We start from the raw sequence: 17,641 nt of genomic DNA, 5'->3' as shown, positions 1-17,641 counted from the left end.
ACAGCCCAAGCATCTAGAGCCACAGTAAATGTGGACTCTGACTTTGCTGGTGTTGTTTTTCACACAGGTGATGTGCAGTTCACACACTACAGGTGTATGTAATATTCATCTGGTACATGCTTACTGGGGTATTACTCTGGGTACATATTTACTGTGTAGCTGTATGTATGTTCGATAGTATTGCAATTATTGACTTCAACATATTTACAAAATTACGTGGGCATTTTACACACAACATTTAAAACAAGACTTTCTAAACAGCAGATGTACAAGATCATCTGGTATCACTCCTGGAGAGCAGTGCTGCAGCTACAGTAACTCCATTAGTAAGGCAACATTTGGGGTTGCAGTTGTCTCCTTCCTTAAGCAAAGGAATTTTATTTTATTTATTTCTCCATTTATTTAATTTTATTCCTTCAGAAATGACCAGGCGCAGATCATAGCCTCCATTCATATAGTCTCTCTAGAAGAAAGTTTTACTCAGCTGTACTTCTTTTCAAGCCATGCTTAAAATGCTCCAAACTTTCTGTGCTTTTGGATTACTGAGGCAGTGACAACTTGGGAGTAAGGTACAGAAGAAAATTTACTTTCATCTCTTCAGGTCAAGCTGCACATTTGCACTATTTATGGTCAGAATAGTTTGCTTTAGTCTACTTCAGCAGCTTGGAAGAAAGCATACACAAAATTTGCTCACAATATTTGGCTAATTCTTAACTTGAATGAGAAGATTGAACACTTGAGAAGATCTCTGCTCCAAAAAGCAGCTGCTTTATTCTAACAAAAATAGAATGTAGCTCAAAAAAGGCTTTCTTTCAAGCACACAATCTTCAGATATTATGCATCAGCATGCAGAGTGTGTCTGTCAGATGTTGGAACAAAGCTTTAAATTGTACCATCTAACTTAATTCTAAAGACAGGGTCAGCACATTCATAGGGTTGTGGGGAGTTTTTTCATCTTTGAGAAGTCCTTTAAGTAATATTTATTTAGCTCCTTACATCTTCATCTGCACTGATTCTTGCTTTTCAACTCCTTGAAGTCCAGATTTTCCCAACATAATGCAAAACAGGGTTATATTAAAATGTGTGATCACCAAAAGAATCACAAAATTGTCAAAGGCTACTTTTTAAATCAAGACTTGTTTTCATCTCTCCCCACTTCCAGCATTTTCTTCCAGTAGTAAGATGAAATAGAAAAATAAAGGGAACAGGATAAAAATGAATAGAAAAGAAAGGGATTGCTCAGTACATCGTTTTTTGCAGTTTACGTTTATTACATAAGTTTTATAGCTCTCTGAATTAACTTTACATGGGACCCACCTGTTTTTTCAGAGGTTTTCCATAAGCACTCTACCCTTCTCCAGGGGAAAGTTCTCAGTGTGTCCTCCAAATCCTCCTTTCCACTTTGCTGCAATCCTATTTCTTAATTCACCCCATTCTCCCCTGTAAGCGTTTCTGTGTATTTTCCAAGTGGAATTTTCTCATTCTTATGAATGTGTGTGTGCTTACAGCTCTCCTTTTATGCCAAGGGCACTTCTTGTAGTCCCATTGTTTTTGCCTTCATGCTTTTCTCACTCCTGTTCTTCCTGTCCCTCTCTTCTTAAAAACTACCATCATTTATTTTCAACTGATAAAGCAGAAAAGCAAAACATTAATTCAAAGCTATAAAAACATTTTTAAAAGAATGAATTAACAGTAGCTTTCTATAAAAATTTTTCCTACACACTCCGAGATCTCTCTAATATCTGAATGTGCCAAATTAAAAAAAGTATCCTTTACATCCTTTGAGAAGCTTCAAACAAATGTCAGCAATGCCATTTTGTGGGTGCCCTTGATTTTTTCATTCATGCTAGTCACTAGAATAATTAAAGAAAATTTCCATTTAACTTTATACTAGTAAACAGAGTAAATAAGAGTAAATACTCTTATTAATTAAAGTAGCCAGCTAAAACAGTAGGGTATTTTTGATGGCACATAGCTGCCCTGACAATGGGATGTTTACTAAAAAAGGGAATGAACAGCCCAGTTGACACAGTTTAAGATGTGACATTAATCAGCCATCTTTTGCTGAGCTCATAGGAATTGAAAGGTTACAACTACTGCTGCAACTTTAAAGTACCCTCATAAAGGCCTGGAAATTCCTCATTCCTCCCTAATTAAGAACACTGCAAATGATACATGGAATGATGAAGCTAAATTCACACAAAATGTCAACTTTACTGCCTCATTCCTAGAAGCATATTTATATTTTTCCCTGTGGTGTTTTTTTCCTAGAGATTACTCCTACCAGACAAAAATCCTTTTTTTTCTCATCTGTACTAGAAAACACAGCAAGTCCCTTACTTTTAAATATGGTTCCTTTTCACTGTAGATCAGATGCTTTCAGTTAAAAGCACACAGTGCTTATACAAATGGACAAATGATGAAATTTGATACTCTAGCAATATAGATCTGTGTATTAATTTTTGGGCTTTTGATCTTGAGACTACTAATACAAGATTCCCACAAATTTTCTTATCAAAATAGGAATAAAACACCTCTCTTAGTAGACGAAACTGAAACACAAATATACCTTCAATACCAGGAAACTGTGGTGTGACAGGAGCAGCTCTTTAGAGCAAAGCAGGTGGTGTTGAGGACCAGCCAGATGCAGAACACATATTTCAAAGATACAGCTAGTTTGGTCATGGAGACAGCATGCCCATTAGCAGTCAGAATACATCCTAGGCTTTAGTGCCCCTTGACAGAAACTCACTTTGCACACTCCTAAAACTACTCCATAATATGAAACAAAGCAGACCCACTGGTGGCAACTGGGTGATTCTTTTCAAAAATGCATTTCTGACCTTAACCAAAATAAAATCCATCAAAGTCAGCATACCAGAAGGTAGGACCATTTAATCTAGTAATAGGATTTTCCAAAATAACAGAGTATTTTAATTATCAGCTTTATTCAGAGTTCAGCAGTGTTACCCTGGATCATCAACAGTCCCTCTTCCTTCTCCTGAGATTCACTGGAAGCTCTCTGGGGTTTAAGAACTATCCCCTTTTTTCCATTTTAATTTTTCCCAAATTAAAAGAGAAAACATAAGAAAGACAGACATATTTTATGCCTTATTTTCAGACAATGGTTTGACTGCTGCCCTGAATTAACTTGTGAACACATTCCATATCATAGGGAATATCTCAGCTCACTTCCCTCCTCCTCTTCTTAAGAGGGTTCAAAATAATATCCCCAAGGGAATGCCTAAACCATTTTACTGTTCTTTAGTTGAAGCAGGTTGTTTTGCATGGAGGGATGAGTCAGTGGGTAAAATGATTCTTTGTCTATTAGCCAGCATATCTATTGTCTTCTGACTATTTTACTATTTTTATTTAAAGGAGCTCTTGAGTCTCTGTTTATGCTATACCCGGAAAGCACATGAACAATCACAGGTCAATAGCTCATTCAGTGAGAGAATTATTAACAGATTAATAGACTACAGCCCCCAAATCTCAATCTTTTCTCATAATTATCTTTAAATGTTAAGATTCTTGAAGTTATCATTGCATGAAAACAAACATTTTAAAGACCTTCAAGAAATTTCTTACCACCAGAAAGTTACAAAACAAAGTTTTTATAACAGCATTGTGTTCTGCAATTCTTGTTTTGTGCAATACTTTAAACTAAAAAAGCAGTGGAAATATTATGCAGTAGGAGAATGTGGTAGGGCAAATGCATATTCATGTGATACAAAATGTGCTTATAAATATTAGTAGCTCCTATGTATCCTTATTTATTGCATTGGACTGGTTACAGATTTAATATTCATTATGTCAATGACTGTGTCACTCTGCTGACACCCTTCTATTTCCAAAAATAAGTATGTGATGTGATTTAACTCACTCAAAGTACACTTGTGGTACCTTCCATAGGTATGGAGTTATCTGGCTATTTTATCTTCTTTTTGACACTTTTCTTTGGCTATTTATATCACATCTGAAAGGATACCATCTGCCTTTCTGTCTTCCTGAGATTAGTAGCTAGAAAAAAAATTGATATCTACAGATTCCAAGGTTTTCCACATATAAAATTTTTGGTAATGTTTGTCACAGCTGAAATATACTTAAGAGTTTTCAAACATGCACAAAGATGTTTCAAACCACTGAACCAGATAATAATTTTCAACGGTTACGAAAGCCACATTTACTAAAAAATCTATGATAAACTTAATTGCTACTAGAATTTAACAATGCACTATACATTTTAAAGGTTTTGTGAAAATCTTTTCAAAAGCCATCTTAAAATTCCTTATTATAGTTGTGCATTTTCTTGGTAGAACTGATTGTAATGCTGTTGCAGTTATATTGCCACACAAGCTATCTGCTGAGCCAATTTTAAGAGGATGGAACTTTTCTGCTACAGAATGCTAAAATCCAAGTGATGAGACACTCCTTTGCAGAGAAAGTGGCTGACACAGCACAAATTGGCAATATCCAGCTGTCTTCTGGGAAATGTGATTAAATGTGGCTACCAGTAAGAGAATTTCTGTTTGAGAATGGCAACTGAACCTCACTTCCACTATCTAACATGATGACGAAAAGCAAATCTTGACTGTACTAAAATCCATTGCTTACCTCGCACTTAAAAAAGTGGCCCTTTTTTTGGTTTTCCCCCTCACTTTTCTCTTTCCTTGTTCAATATGATTAGATTTTGCCCAGGTAGCATTACCAATTCATACTGATGAGTGACACATTACTTAAAGTGACATATATGGCTACATTTCTTCGAAAGACTTGAAAATAAAATCAACCTTGAGAGTAAACATAAGCACTTAATTGAGTAACTATGATAATGTGTTCAAATCTTATACACAGACTAACAATTAAAGATCTAAGTCTTCTTCTGTCATATAGAATATGATTACAGGTGATATGCTAAAATAATTTGCAAGGTAATAAAGCTGGACTAATGAGGAATTAAAATATATAATTCTTCTTTAATTACATACCTTCTAGTTCTATGTAAAACATAAGACAAGAAATATATTTCTAGGTTAAGAAATTTATCTCAGAAATCTGGAAGAAACAGAACAGAAGTTTGCAACATTAGGGTGCAACAGGATGCCACCAGCCTCCAGACATACCTTTGCACATCAGGAGTCCCTGTTTATGTCATTGCAAAGCACACACCTTGCAATCTCCTGCTGACTACTTAATTCTTGATGAATATTCAAATCAAATAAGATTACTCACAATGGAAATGTGGGGTTTTTTTTAATACTGCTCTCCTGGAAGCCTATCTCATGTAACCCAATAATTTAATCAAGACCCAAAGGGTTTAAAAATTCAAGTCAGTTACAAGCTTTTTATTCATACTTTTTTTCCAGACATCACCAAATTCAACACATTCTACTAACTAAGTATAACAATCTAAATTTCCAAACTGATTATTAACTGAAAGTAGTGATGATCAATTACAATTTATTACTAAATTTGTTTATGGCTCCACTGTCAGCATGAAGTCCCTAATTATCAATACCCAAAGAGCTCCTTATTTTAGGAACTCTAGAAGTAGGAAGAAAACTGGATTGACAAAGTAAATCTGAATGTACATCAGTGTTGCAAGCTATGATTCTTTGGAAGCTACCATGAAGCAACCGTGACACATACGTATCTTTTGCGACTTCGCTTGAAAAGGAATGTAAAATGCAGAGAATTTGCATTAAAAACAGTATTTCCTGTCTTTTACATTTCAATATAGCATCTTCAATACGCAAAATTCACTGTCACAATGTTTCCCAATATTGTACATATCTAGGAATCAAATTTCACAAGCAAGAAAGAGAAAGCCTGCAGTTCTGTAAGGTGCAAGTAACCTTGTTTATTTTGTCCTTCCTATACACATAGGAAGGACAAAATAAACAAGGTTTATAGGAAGTTCCTATACACTCCTCTTTCAACCTTCTCACATTCTTTGAGAATATGCACAGGTGCACACCAAAGAAGATGTATAAAATCTTCCTTGTTGTGCTGTGCTGCTCAGAGTTCAAAAACTGCTTTTGTTTTTTTATTCTCTCACGCTGCGTTAGCATAAAACCACATTTGGTGGCTTTATTTCAATCATGACACTAGGTGATTTCTAGATTTTTCCCAACTGCAGCTGGCTCCCAGCAGAGATTTCTTGCCACTCAGTACTACAGCAACAGGCCACGTAGGCTGTAATTTCATTTTGTCATGGCTTAGGAAGAATAAGTCACGATTCAGCAGCAAAGCTATTACCCAGATAAACCATAACTGTAAGCAGATTTTCTCAGAAGCATAACCTAGAGAAGGTACAGAGTAGTAGCAGCATTTTGAACAGCTGCCCATGAAGAGATTTTGCTTCCTTATCCACTGCCTTAAAGTAAGTAATATTTATTATACATAAACTAGAGCTTTAGTCATTTAAATATTAGATCGTGTATGTTTAGATTACATGCATTAAAAATGTACAACCTCTACACTGTTTATGATTTGTTTCCAGTAATATATTAATAAGGTATCTCTTAAATGTTCCACTGGCAATTGGACTTAGATGTGTATTTTAACCAAAGCAATAGTTAATGAACAAGTTTGTTTCTAATTTCAGCCATCCAGCTTTTTACTTCAGTAACGTATTTTTCATCACAACAAAGCAAAATGATCAAGACAACTTTTGAAAAGTAGAACTACCTCAGTCATAATTTGATTTGTGTAATACAAAGCCTCATAAAAATAAATTTGCTTCATTTTTGTATTGTGTTTGTGTAGTAAGGTTTTGGCAGCAGGGCAGAGGGCTACAGGATTGCCTTCTGTGAGAAGCTGCCAGAAGCTTCTCCTCCATCTGATGGAGCCAACGCCACCTGGCTCCAAGAGGGACCCACTGCTGGGCAAGGCTGGGCCCATCAGCAACATGGATAATGTACTCAAGGATAATGTACTTAAGCAGGAAAAACCTGCACAACAGCACCTGGAGAAAGGAGTGAGAAGAACAGCTCTGCAGACACCAAAGTCCGTGCAGAACGAGGGGCAGGAGGTGCTCCAGGTGCCAGAGCTGGATTCCCCTGCAGCCCATGGTGCTGGCCATGGCGAGGCAGCTGTGCCCTGCAGCCCATGGTGGGTCACAGGGATGCAGAGACCCACCCACAGCCCGGGGAGGGTCACAGGGATGCAGAGATCCACCTGCAGCCCATGGAGGAGCCCCACCCCAGAGCAGCTGGATGCCCAAAGAAGGCTGTGATCCTGTGGGAAGCCTGTGTTGGATCAGGCTTCTGGCAGGAGCTGTGTCCCCATGGAGAGAGGAGCCCACTCTGGAGCAGGTGTGCTGGCAGGACTTAGGAAGCCACTGGAGCAGTCTGACCCTGAAGGACTGCACGCTGTGGAGAGGGACACAAGCTGGATGGAGCAGCTTGTGAAGAACTACTGGTCTCACACCAAAACAAAGAACATTGTGCAAAGTTTCAGCTTTGGAGAAAACTCTGTATTGCTGGGTTGTTTATGAAAAGAGCAAATGAAGGTAAGCAGCAAGGAATTTGTTCCTTCTTCTGCATAACAAAAAATAGGGGGAAGAAAACAAACTTGTAAACAAAAAAAATTTTGGACCAAGTGCCATTAAAATGGCTCTTTTCTTTTTGTTTTTTTTTGTTTGTTTGTTTGTTTTTTACAAAAAAGTGTAATTTAAAACTGCAGTGCATATTTAAATCTCAATTTTCTAAGAACATACCACGGGGAAAAGAGACTCTTAGCAGGTTTATTTTAACTGCTGGGTTTTTTTGTCAAAGTTTAATAAAAAAAAAAAAAGCATTTTACTTTGCAGTACTAATTGGCAATTTATTTTTACATTACTTTTTTGATCTATCCCAGTGTTATCTTTCAGAATCAGAATTTTGGTTTTGCATTTGAAACAACAATGATACATTTTAAAAAATAGCCCTATATTCAAATTTCTTCATTCTTTAAACATCTGGCTGGTATTAGCTGCACTATCATCTTTCAAAGAGAGACTTTTTCAGACAATATTTTTCATGTGAAAGACAATGCTATATTCTATTTTTCATTTCCTGGCCATCTTTTTAATACAGTTAAGCTGCACCCAAAAAGTACAAGCACTAGAAGCCCATGATGAGGATCTGGCAGTCAGCACCAGGAAATATTTGAACTGTTAAAATTGATTTTGATGGAGAGAAGAATAAAAATACTAAAAGTAACCATCTGTTCCACAACTACTTTCCAGTGCTTAACCATTTTTTTTTATTAAAACCTAAGCCTCCCACCTAGACTATGGGAATCTTCTGCCAACTAAGTGCATCTGAGTTTTTGGATTAATTTGGGGATTTACTACCAACTAACTTATTCACTATTCATAAATCAAGTCCCAACTTAAGTTAATTTCAAGGCTGATTATTTTTGGAACATTTTATGGTATAAATTATTCATTACATAGATGTATTGTACCTGTTTGCCAGAAAATAACAGAGGCTGTGCCAACTCATTTTTTTAAAATATGATACCTGGGAAGCAAATATTAAAACACATTTGGCAATACTTCAGCCAGGTGATATTGCAATACACTAAAAGTTCACCCTTCTTTTTTAACCATCTTGGTAGTGAAATCCATTTCTGTGCTAAGTTCTTAAAACAGGACGTAAGTGGTGTAAGGACTTGTTAAATTTTCATATGGCCTTACAGATTTGGTTTATTTTCTCTTGTTGAATTTTAAGGAAATCACTCCAGTGACAATGTTTTACTGCTCCTCACAAACCTAGGAAGACAACAATGACTTCCAAATAATCAAATATTATCCAGTTGCTATGTTAAAAAACATCTTTCTTTCTATGTCACACAAGAAACCAAAGTGTTAGTTAAACTCTCCTCAAGAAACTTTAAAATATATAAATAAACACAAAAATGTCTAACTCTATCATTCTTTATGACCACATCAAAACATAGATCATAATATTCACATCTGTAGAAGACAAATACAGTTAGTGAATTCCACTATGTAATTTTTCTGTAAACTACCTTAAAATACTCCTAAATTCTGGCTGAAAAATGTTGCATAGAAACTGAACCTTTTTTTCCCATTACATTATGTTCTGCTTGAAGTAGCAAGCAGATTTATTAAGAGTATTCTTTTATCATTTTTCAGCTGCAATGCTGGGTTCCATGATGGCAGTACATTTGCTTCTATGTTCTGTCCTCAAAAGAAGGTGCAACAATCTCTGTGATTTAAGGGGACGAAACGAGAGCCATCCTTTGTCAGAATAGGTAACTGAAGCAAGTCTGAATTAATTCAAAAGACCTGTATAAATTTTTTTCCATATTTTTTAAAATGTATTTTAGACATAGCTATGTAAAATTGCATTGTATTGAATGATAAAATAAGCACATGTAAAACACATTTAGGGCAAGATTAAGCACTACATTACTACTACATGCCAACCTCATCTGTTTCATTCAAATAGGGTTTTCTTGTGTATACATACGCACTGTCTCCCACTTCAGCTCAGAGAATTCAGCATTTTTCCAGGTTGGGCCAAGGGATCCAAGTTGGGCAAGAGTAAATGAGGAGAAAAAATTACTAAACATCTGAAAATGTTAATTTTGCCTAGCACTCACAGCAGCTCTGAGGTGAGACAAAGATAAAAATCAATTTGTTGGTAACAACTCAACTACTCCAAACATAAGGTCAAACTCCTTTTTTTCCCCAGTTCTGAGATGATTGCTTTAGTTCTCATGCCTTGCAAACCTTAAAGACAGACTTTCTCCTAATTCTCAACCCAAATTAATCCCTTTTAGTGACCCCCAACAGCTAAATAAGAAAAGGCAGGGGTCTTATGAAAGAAAATTAAAAAATCATAGCATGAAGTGATTAAAGGCTGCAAAGTCACACATAGCCAAAAAAGCACTTAAAGCACTGCATGCCACCGCAACTTTCGTATTTCCTAAATTTTGGGAGGCTAACGTTACATCTTTGGGTTCATTGTTTAATTTTCAACACACTTGTGTGAAACTACATGTGTGAGGAAATGCTTCCCATGTTTGGAGAAAAGTCATAGTGAAAAAGATAAAATTCCATAAACAAGATTGCCATCTGCACAATGCAGGAGTAGATCCAACACTTCTGCACTCCTCACAGACTTTCTTAATCACCAACTTTGTTTCTAATTAGAATAAAATTCCATGGACTACAGGAATTGAACTGTGCACTTCTTCTTTTAATCTGATCAAAGTTAAAGGTTTGAAATACATATTACATATTAAAAATTCTTTTAAATTTAAAATATTATTTCAAACATTTAATAATGTAATATTACAGTGTCCAAATACATTTGCATATTCACTGTGTGAAAGCAAAATATACCCAAAGAAATGCTTGTATCTGGCTAATAAGCAAAATCATCCATGATTTCTTCTGAACACAAAATGTGTACAAAAATAGATTACTTGCCAGGGTTGGTGTGTTGTGTATTTGCAGATCTAGAAAATATTTCCTGAGGGGTTTAGATGAGAATTCCGTGCTGACATGTATACTGACAATTTATTTCCACTGAAAAAATGCAGTACAGTAAAGAAATGAAATAAAAAAAACAGAAGTCTAGAGATGAGGCAGCTGATCCTGCAGCACTCAAATAATGACCTGACACATACACTCTGCAATGTTTTGCAAAACAGATTACATGCAAAGATGAGCAGACAGAAACTTAACTAGCATGGTCAGTGTAACCACCATGATAATATGATTAAATTCCTTACTGCCTTGGTCCTTGCTAAAGTTTAAAATTGAAGGAGATATTTCAAACCGTATTTTTTCACTGGAAGGCAATAGAAAGAAGCCCACATCTAATAATAAAGAGACCTCATAGTAAGACCTTATTGTATATAATTGAAAAAATGGTCACACCACATTTATTCTTACCAAATATTACCATGTCATGATATTGAATTATTTGGTTTACGTTCTATTTATCTTAAATTCGACTAAAACAAGTTGAAACAAGTGTCTACGTTAAGCCTGAATACCACTAATAAAAAATACCAGGAAAATAATGATTTCCAGGGCTGTTTGGCAGTCCTGAAAGTGCACTGTAATCCCTTCACAGGGTGAATGGACAATGTTATAGATATGGAGACCCTATAAGTTTATTGCAGCTTTCATGTGATATAACAAAATCTACAATGTTTTTGAGATGAGAGAGCTTGTCAGACCTTAGTAGTGAGCATCACCCATTCCAAAGAAGTGACAGCAAGTATTACCAGCAGAGAAGCTGTTGCCCTCATGCCCTACAGCAAAGTCACTGTCTGTCTATTATTTGACAGGCAGAGTAATATGGGAATATGCTACACTGGTGGAAAAACTGACACAATAGCTGGAGAGTCCTGCAACTAGGATGAGCAAATGGAAGTAGTATGTCCAATGTCTGTCCTAGATAACAATTTAAATCACATGTTTATTACTGCTAAATTACATGCCTTGTACTGCTGACACCTGCAAGTGCTTGGCAAAATCTGAAAATAAAATAGGATTATTTGCTGTCAGCAGAATCCAACTTTTCCTGAAAATCTAAAATTGAATTTCATAATTAGAAGTAAAAACTAACAGCCCTTATAAGCTCAGCACTATGACCTCTCTTGTCATTGAAACAGTGTCATTTACCTACCAATTCTTTTCAAGGCCCTATAGTGCTAATGAAGATATATTGATAGGGAATTTTAAAATGTGTATTATAAGTGATTTAAACTGAACCAAAACAGAAGAACAAAGTCAAAAGAATGAGAACTAAACAATAGTTTCCTTGGCCAAAGCAGAAAATTCAATCCCATTTTGCTGCTATAATCTATACTAGTAACTTCCCTGTGACACATCAAAAATGGGATGCAGTGAGTGACTGAGAGACTGAAATCATCATTAGCTCAGGCTTGCAATTCATCCAGAGGTCAGGCAGAGTGCAGGATATGACCCAACTTTCTCTACACTTCTTCACTTCTGAGCTCCAGGAAGCTCAGAACACTTGAGAGAACACCCCCTCTGAGGAGGGGTAGAAAAAGCCTTATCATATCAGCTCCTCCTGGCTGTAAAAAATCACAGATATACAATACACAATCCTAAAGCCATGTAGAACAAAGAATTTGAAAATTATGGAGTACAAGACAAAGCCCTAATCCTTTAAAAAATAGGCCCACATTATGGCTGAAAGGAGTTTAATTTGATATAATATTTTTTGAATTTATTACACTGCATAGTATAAAACAGAAAAAAGCTACCAAAAAGGCTTTGGGGAACATATAGGGCAATACAGCTTTATCAGAGTAATTTCCCTGCACAGCTTTCTAGAAAAGCTACATGAAACTGACTAAACAAAACCACAAGGAGTCCCCATAAGACAATTTTTTCAGTATCTTTCATATTCATCACATATTCACTCAAATCCAATTCCACTTGTCTGTACTTAAAGTGCAAGAGACTTTACTTAGATTTACTCATTAAAAATCTTTATGAATGAAAATCAGACACAAGAACATTTTTAAAATTTGTAATAATCACTGATTAACACAAAATGTGCAATCATTCTACTGAAAAATTTTGTTTACTCTTTAAAACATTCTAGTTTTCAACACACCTTAAAATTAACACACACCCTGCAAGAAGTGAAATCCATCATAATTAATTTAACTCATAAAGTAGCTAAAAATTTGTACCTGATACACGATGTACTAATCTCCAGAAAAACACAACTAGAAACTACAAATCTTTGGATTTTTCTGTTTACTTGCAAATCAAGAATACAAGAGACACAAGATTTTAACTCATGTTATCAGGACCCCATTTTAGTTAAAGCAGGTGACAGAAATTCAATAACAGTTTTAATTCACTCCTGGAATGTCTCTTGCATGTAAGTGGTATTCCAGAAAGATTGCTTGATGTCCAAACTGTAGTGGACAGCTAATTTCCTGTGTCTGTCTCCCTACCTCCTTACAAAAGAACAATTTGATTAATCCCCCAGGGGGAAACTGAATAACATATTTTTGCAATTGGAAAAGGGACACTAGCAAGCCAAAAAATGACACCACTCCCTGAACAGACTGTATGTGCCAATCTTAAAAGTAAATGCATAACAGAGTTTAGGTATCCAAGTATGCTGACAAGTAACATATGAGAACATCTCATCACAGCTGTGTCCCTGTGTATCCAAATACCAAGGCACTTACTAGGTAAAAGATTCTGTGAAATACAAACAAAGTCACAGCAACATAAAAAATCTTGAAGACTTTTCGAATACTCTTGTTTTTACACTGAGGAATCAGATGCATGTATACGCTTATGAGATGTATAAATACACTTAAGAAATAAATTGGAAAGTGTTTCTTCAGAGATTATGGTGATGACAGAAAAGAATGCCAGTGCTAAAGGAGCTTCTGTGCAGACAAACAAAGAATCAAAATCTTTATTTTTTGAAAAGTCAGTACCATAAAAGAATACTATTACTTTTAGTATTATTAAAGAGCTAATCCATGTCAAAAATCTAGTTTTACAATGTTATATTTGAACAAGGCATGCCAATCAATATAAGGTATTGATAACCTTCATATGAATTTTCAGTGAAAGAAAAAGATTTAGTAATTCAAATCACCTTCCTTTGTTTAGAGAACACATGCATTTTCTCTGTCCTTAGAGGTTTGTATTCTGTAGGACTCCTGAAATACTTTTTCTTGTCAATATCACCAATGCTGATACAGTATCTGTACTCACACCTTTCTCACAGACAGCACATCAAAAACAAGCATTTAACTAGCATGGTAAAATTTTCTTTACTGACTAAGAAGATTTCCATTTTGCATACACTCTGGATTTTTTAGTACTTATTTTGAAGAGAATTGGAAATCTTTATTTTATGACCTTCTACCAGAACAAACCTATGCACAGCATTTCATAAAAAACTCCATACATTAAGTAAAACACTGAAAACCAGAATACTTCAACTATTTTTAGGGTGCATTAACTTACTTTGGAGGACGTAGAGTCACATTCCTGACAAATCCATCCATAGCCAGTCTGTTTAGGAGATTTTTTCAAGGGAGGGTCTAGACAGCCAAAATGGTAGCAAAGCCTGCATTCATCACACCTGCAAGAGAAATACAAAATACATATTTATATTAAATGGTACTTCTGTACTATTTTAGACTGAGCTTCCCTGCAATTCTCAGCAGAAGATTTCCTGATCCATTATCATAATAAAGAAAATCTATTTTCTATCAGGGGTAATTTTAAACAGCCACTTCAATAGGTTCTACTTAATCTGGAATATCCTGATGCAGACACTCATATATCACCTTTGTCATCATCTTATATAAATGACAACATTTCAAAGACTTGCAAATGAATGAAAAAAATTGCTTACATTTTTAGATAATTCAGTGACATTCACTGCCTTTTCTTTCCCAGAGATTTTAACTTTTTTTAGACAGTGACAATATCTATTTTTCATAGTTTTAAGTAGTTTTGCACATGTTGTTTTTCAAGAAAAGCTGTGAAAAATTCACCCACATATTAAATAACTCAAGTAGAATTTCCAGTGATGAATTACATTTTTTACACCAGGACTATGTGGTTGATAAACAAATGTACAAAATATTTTCTCATTCACACTGAATTTTCTGGAAAGGACATTAAAAGGATTTCACTGTGATCTTTCACTTATAAAAGTGCTTTGTGTATACACAACAAATTTATATTCTTCTTTAATAAACCTTTCATTAGTGTTTTGCACTATGCATAGTCCACACAAAAAGCTCAAAACATACAGCATATTTATTGTTAACCTACTTTTAATGTACCACAAATAGAAAAAATACTACAGTAGAACAAGTGTTTCATGAAGGGATTTTTAAATCAGAATAATAGGCTCAAAATGAGAAAGAGATTTTTTCAAAACAAATTATAGAGGTTTTCATATACCCTACTGAATTTCTCTTTATTTGCATATCCCCCTGTATTCCTTTGTATGAAAAGGAAAGCTTTTTTCAAATTTACCTTGCAACAGTCTCTTCATTACACAGTCTTAAACTCTGAATTAAAGCCAATATAAATGATTGAAAAATAGGAAAGAGTATATGTTTAAAAATCAAAATTTTAAAAGAAATTCTCCCCCCACTCTCTTTCTCTTCTTTCCTGGCCACTCAATTTTTCCTCTATGGTATGTGCAAACACAAAAATGTCCAAAAATTGCAGTAATAGCATGGCACAGGCACCATCAGATCAAAGACAGAGGAACGTAACATTCTGTTTATCAACAGAACAGACTGTGCATCACAGGAAGAGGATTCAACTAACAGCACATACTGCTGCATTAATAGAACAAAATGTTCATGTGGCTGCCCCAAGGATTAGTCTCCCAATAAAAACAAGTAACTGTTTTCAATTATGATTGTTTAACTTCAGTGAATACTTTGTCCTTGCTGCCAAGGCTGGGCTTGCTAGCAGCCACAGGTAACACATGAGCACTGGTAAGGGTATGGCATGTAACAGAAATTAAAAGCAATAATTTGACTATCCACAGGATTCAACACTGGACTGACATGGTTTTGATAATTTTTTTTAAAATGAGATATACAATATGAGGTATACAAAATGAGATATGCAATATATATCCTTAGGATTGTTTAGTGGTGACTCAATCTAACTCCACACAAAGCAAATACTTAAAATAGAAAACCATCCTCAATTTTTAAAGACAGAGGAGTTCTAATGTTGAAATATATTACTTAAAATCAGAAATACATGTAGTTTTATTTCCTGTGAAAGGTCTATTAAAATAATAAAAAGGTTGAGAATGGGAGATGGGATAGGTCACACTCCTAAATCCCAACAGTGTATGTGACCTTCAGCAAAAGATTAAGCCTCCTCTGACCCTCAATGTTCTCATCTGTAAAGGAGTATATTTTTACTAACCTATTTCTATATCTGGAATCTTATGCACGTAAGGGCTTGCACTTGAGCAGTGCTTATCAGAATTCCCTTCACGTAAACTTAAGGATCCTCTTAAGTAACCGAAAATAAAGAAACATACTATTTCTGACTGACTTAGAGTATTTTCAGAGTTTAATCCTAAAATCTACATCTGATTTAAACAGTGTCAATTTAGATTTAATTTTTTTTTTATGAAGTAATTGCTTTATATACTTCAATGTTCAAAAGAAAATGTTTCCTCTTTAAAATTACTCTTTGGCATCTCTTACATTTTTACCATTTTTTATGCAGAATGTGGTATTTCCTGACTGCACTTTCAGCCATGTTTCCTCAAAGTTTGCCGAGGGAGTTTGCAAAGTGGGGTTGAAATAGCCACGACATTGTGAAATTAAATATGGATCTTGAGGCACCATTCTAAAGTGCAATGTTTTTAATATTTATTGTCATCAATCTTTATCACTTCAGAGTGTTTAGTTTGGTAGAAGAAAATTTGCATTTTCCTAGAATGAATTAAAAATATCCATCTGAAGGTTTTCAGATACTAATAATTTCTATCCTCATCTGCACAGCTGAGGAAATGCAAATGAGTATCTTCAGATATCAAAACATAAAAAGCTGCATGGTGATAAAAGACTAAGTACACCAAATATTTTTAAATGCTTCCTTCCTACTGCTTTTTACTGGAATATGAATTCTGTACTGGAAAACAGAAATTCACTGATTTCAAGTTCCCAGAGCATGATGCTGGGAAAATGGATGAATACCACTACTGTACCTTGGCTAAAGATGATGCTCTAGCTGTCTGGCAATCATCGTCTGCTGAGACTGACTGGGGACAAAATGTGAAGCTTACACACACCACAGTAAAAAAAAAAAAAGGTATTCTTAATTCCTAATTCCAAAAGCAAACATTGCAGCTAAGTTAAAATGGCACTAATAAAACAAGATTAATCCCTCAAGTGTATACTATTAGCTGTGTTCTTTTGTCTAGCAACGTAAAAATGATAGAAATCCCACTGTCACATTCAGAAAATGAGAAAGTGACACAAAATACAGTGTATTTTTGACTTAGTTATAGAGAATAAAATTGTTGGGTCACAAAAGATGTCACGCTGCCAGTCTCACAGCCTGTGAGAAATGCACTCACACACCCATCACATTCCAGGCACTTACAGACCAAAGGAGTCATGTGGCACCATCATTTACAAGAATCATGCTTCCATCCTGAAGATGGCTTAATAGGACAAACAAAACTGTTGGGATGGGCAGGGGGGAAAGGGAAAGAAGCCAATTCCTCCATATAACCGGCTGTTGAAATTTTTATCCTTGTGCATTCAAGGTCACACATTCAAATTTAAACTAGCAAATATTTTATCTTGCTGCTATTTGTGGATAACTATTTTTGTGGTGAAGCACATGATTTACAAAAGCCATTAAGTGGCGGGCCATCTTCAGCAGCCTGGTTAGCTGCTGTTTTTGGAAATAAAAGCAGAGCTCCACACAAAGACAAGCTAACCTAACCTCCTAAATTACCTCTAGCTGACAGGTAATTGCTTACTATCACTGTTATAACAAGCCTGAAATTACTTTATGCATCAAAATTAAAAATCACTGTGTTCCTCATTCCAGCAATTAATGAGGATAGATACATGCCCACTAAATACGGAGAAAATGGAG

General features: G+C 35.3%; 1 protein-coding gene across 4 annotated transcripts in view; it reads right to left on the bottom strand.

The window, feature by feature from the left end:
• PHF14 (PHD finger protein 14) overlaps nucleotides 1-17,641 on the bottom strand; it is a 162,161-nt gene that overhangs the window by 41,328 nt on the left and 103,192 nt on the right. For all 4 annotated transcript variants that reach the window (XM_030970176.1, XM_030970184.1, XM_030970167.1 and 1 more), the window contains one exon: nucleotides 14,003-14,120. In XM_030970176.1, coding sequence (XP_030826036.1) covers nucleotides 14,003-14,120 — 118 coding nt within the window. The remainder of the gene's footprint in view (nucleotides 1-14,002; nucleotides 14,121-17,641) is intronic.

This window comes from Camarhynchus parvulus, chromosome 2 (assembly GCF_901933205.1).
Source record: "Camarhynchus parvulus chromosome 2, STF_HiC, whole genome shotgun sequence".
NCBI classification, from domain to species: domain Eukaryota; kingdom Metazoa; phylum Chordata; class Aves; order Passeriformes; family Thraupidae; genus Camarhynchus; species Camarhynchus parvulus.
Note: the sequence above shows the minus strand (reverse complement) of the source record. Positions and strands in the feature narration are given on the sequence as shown.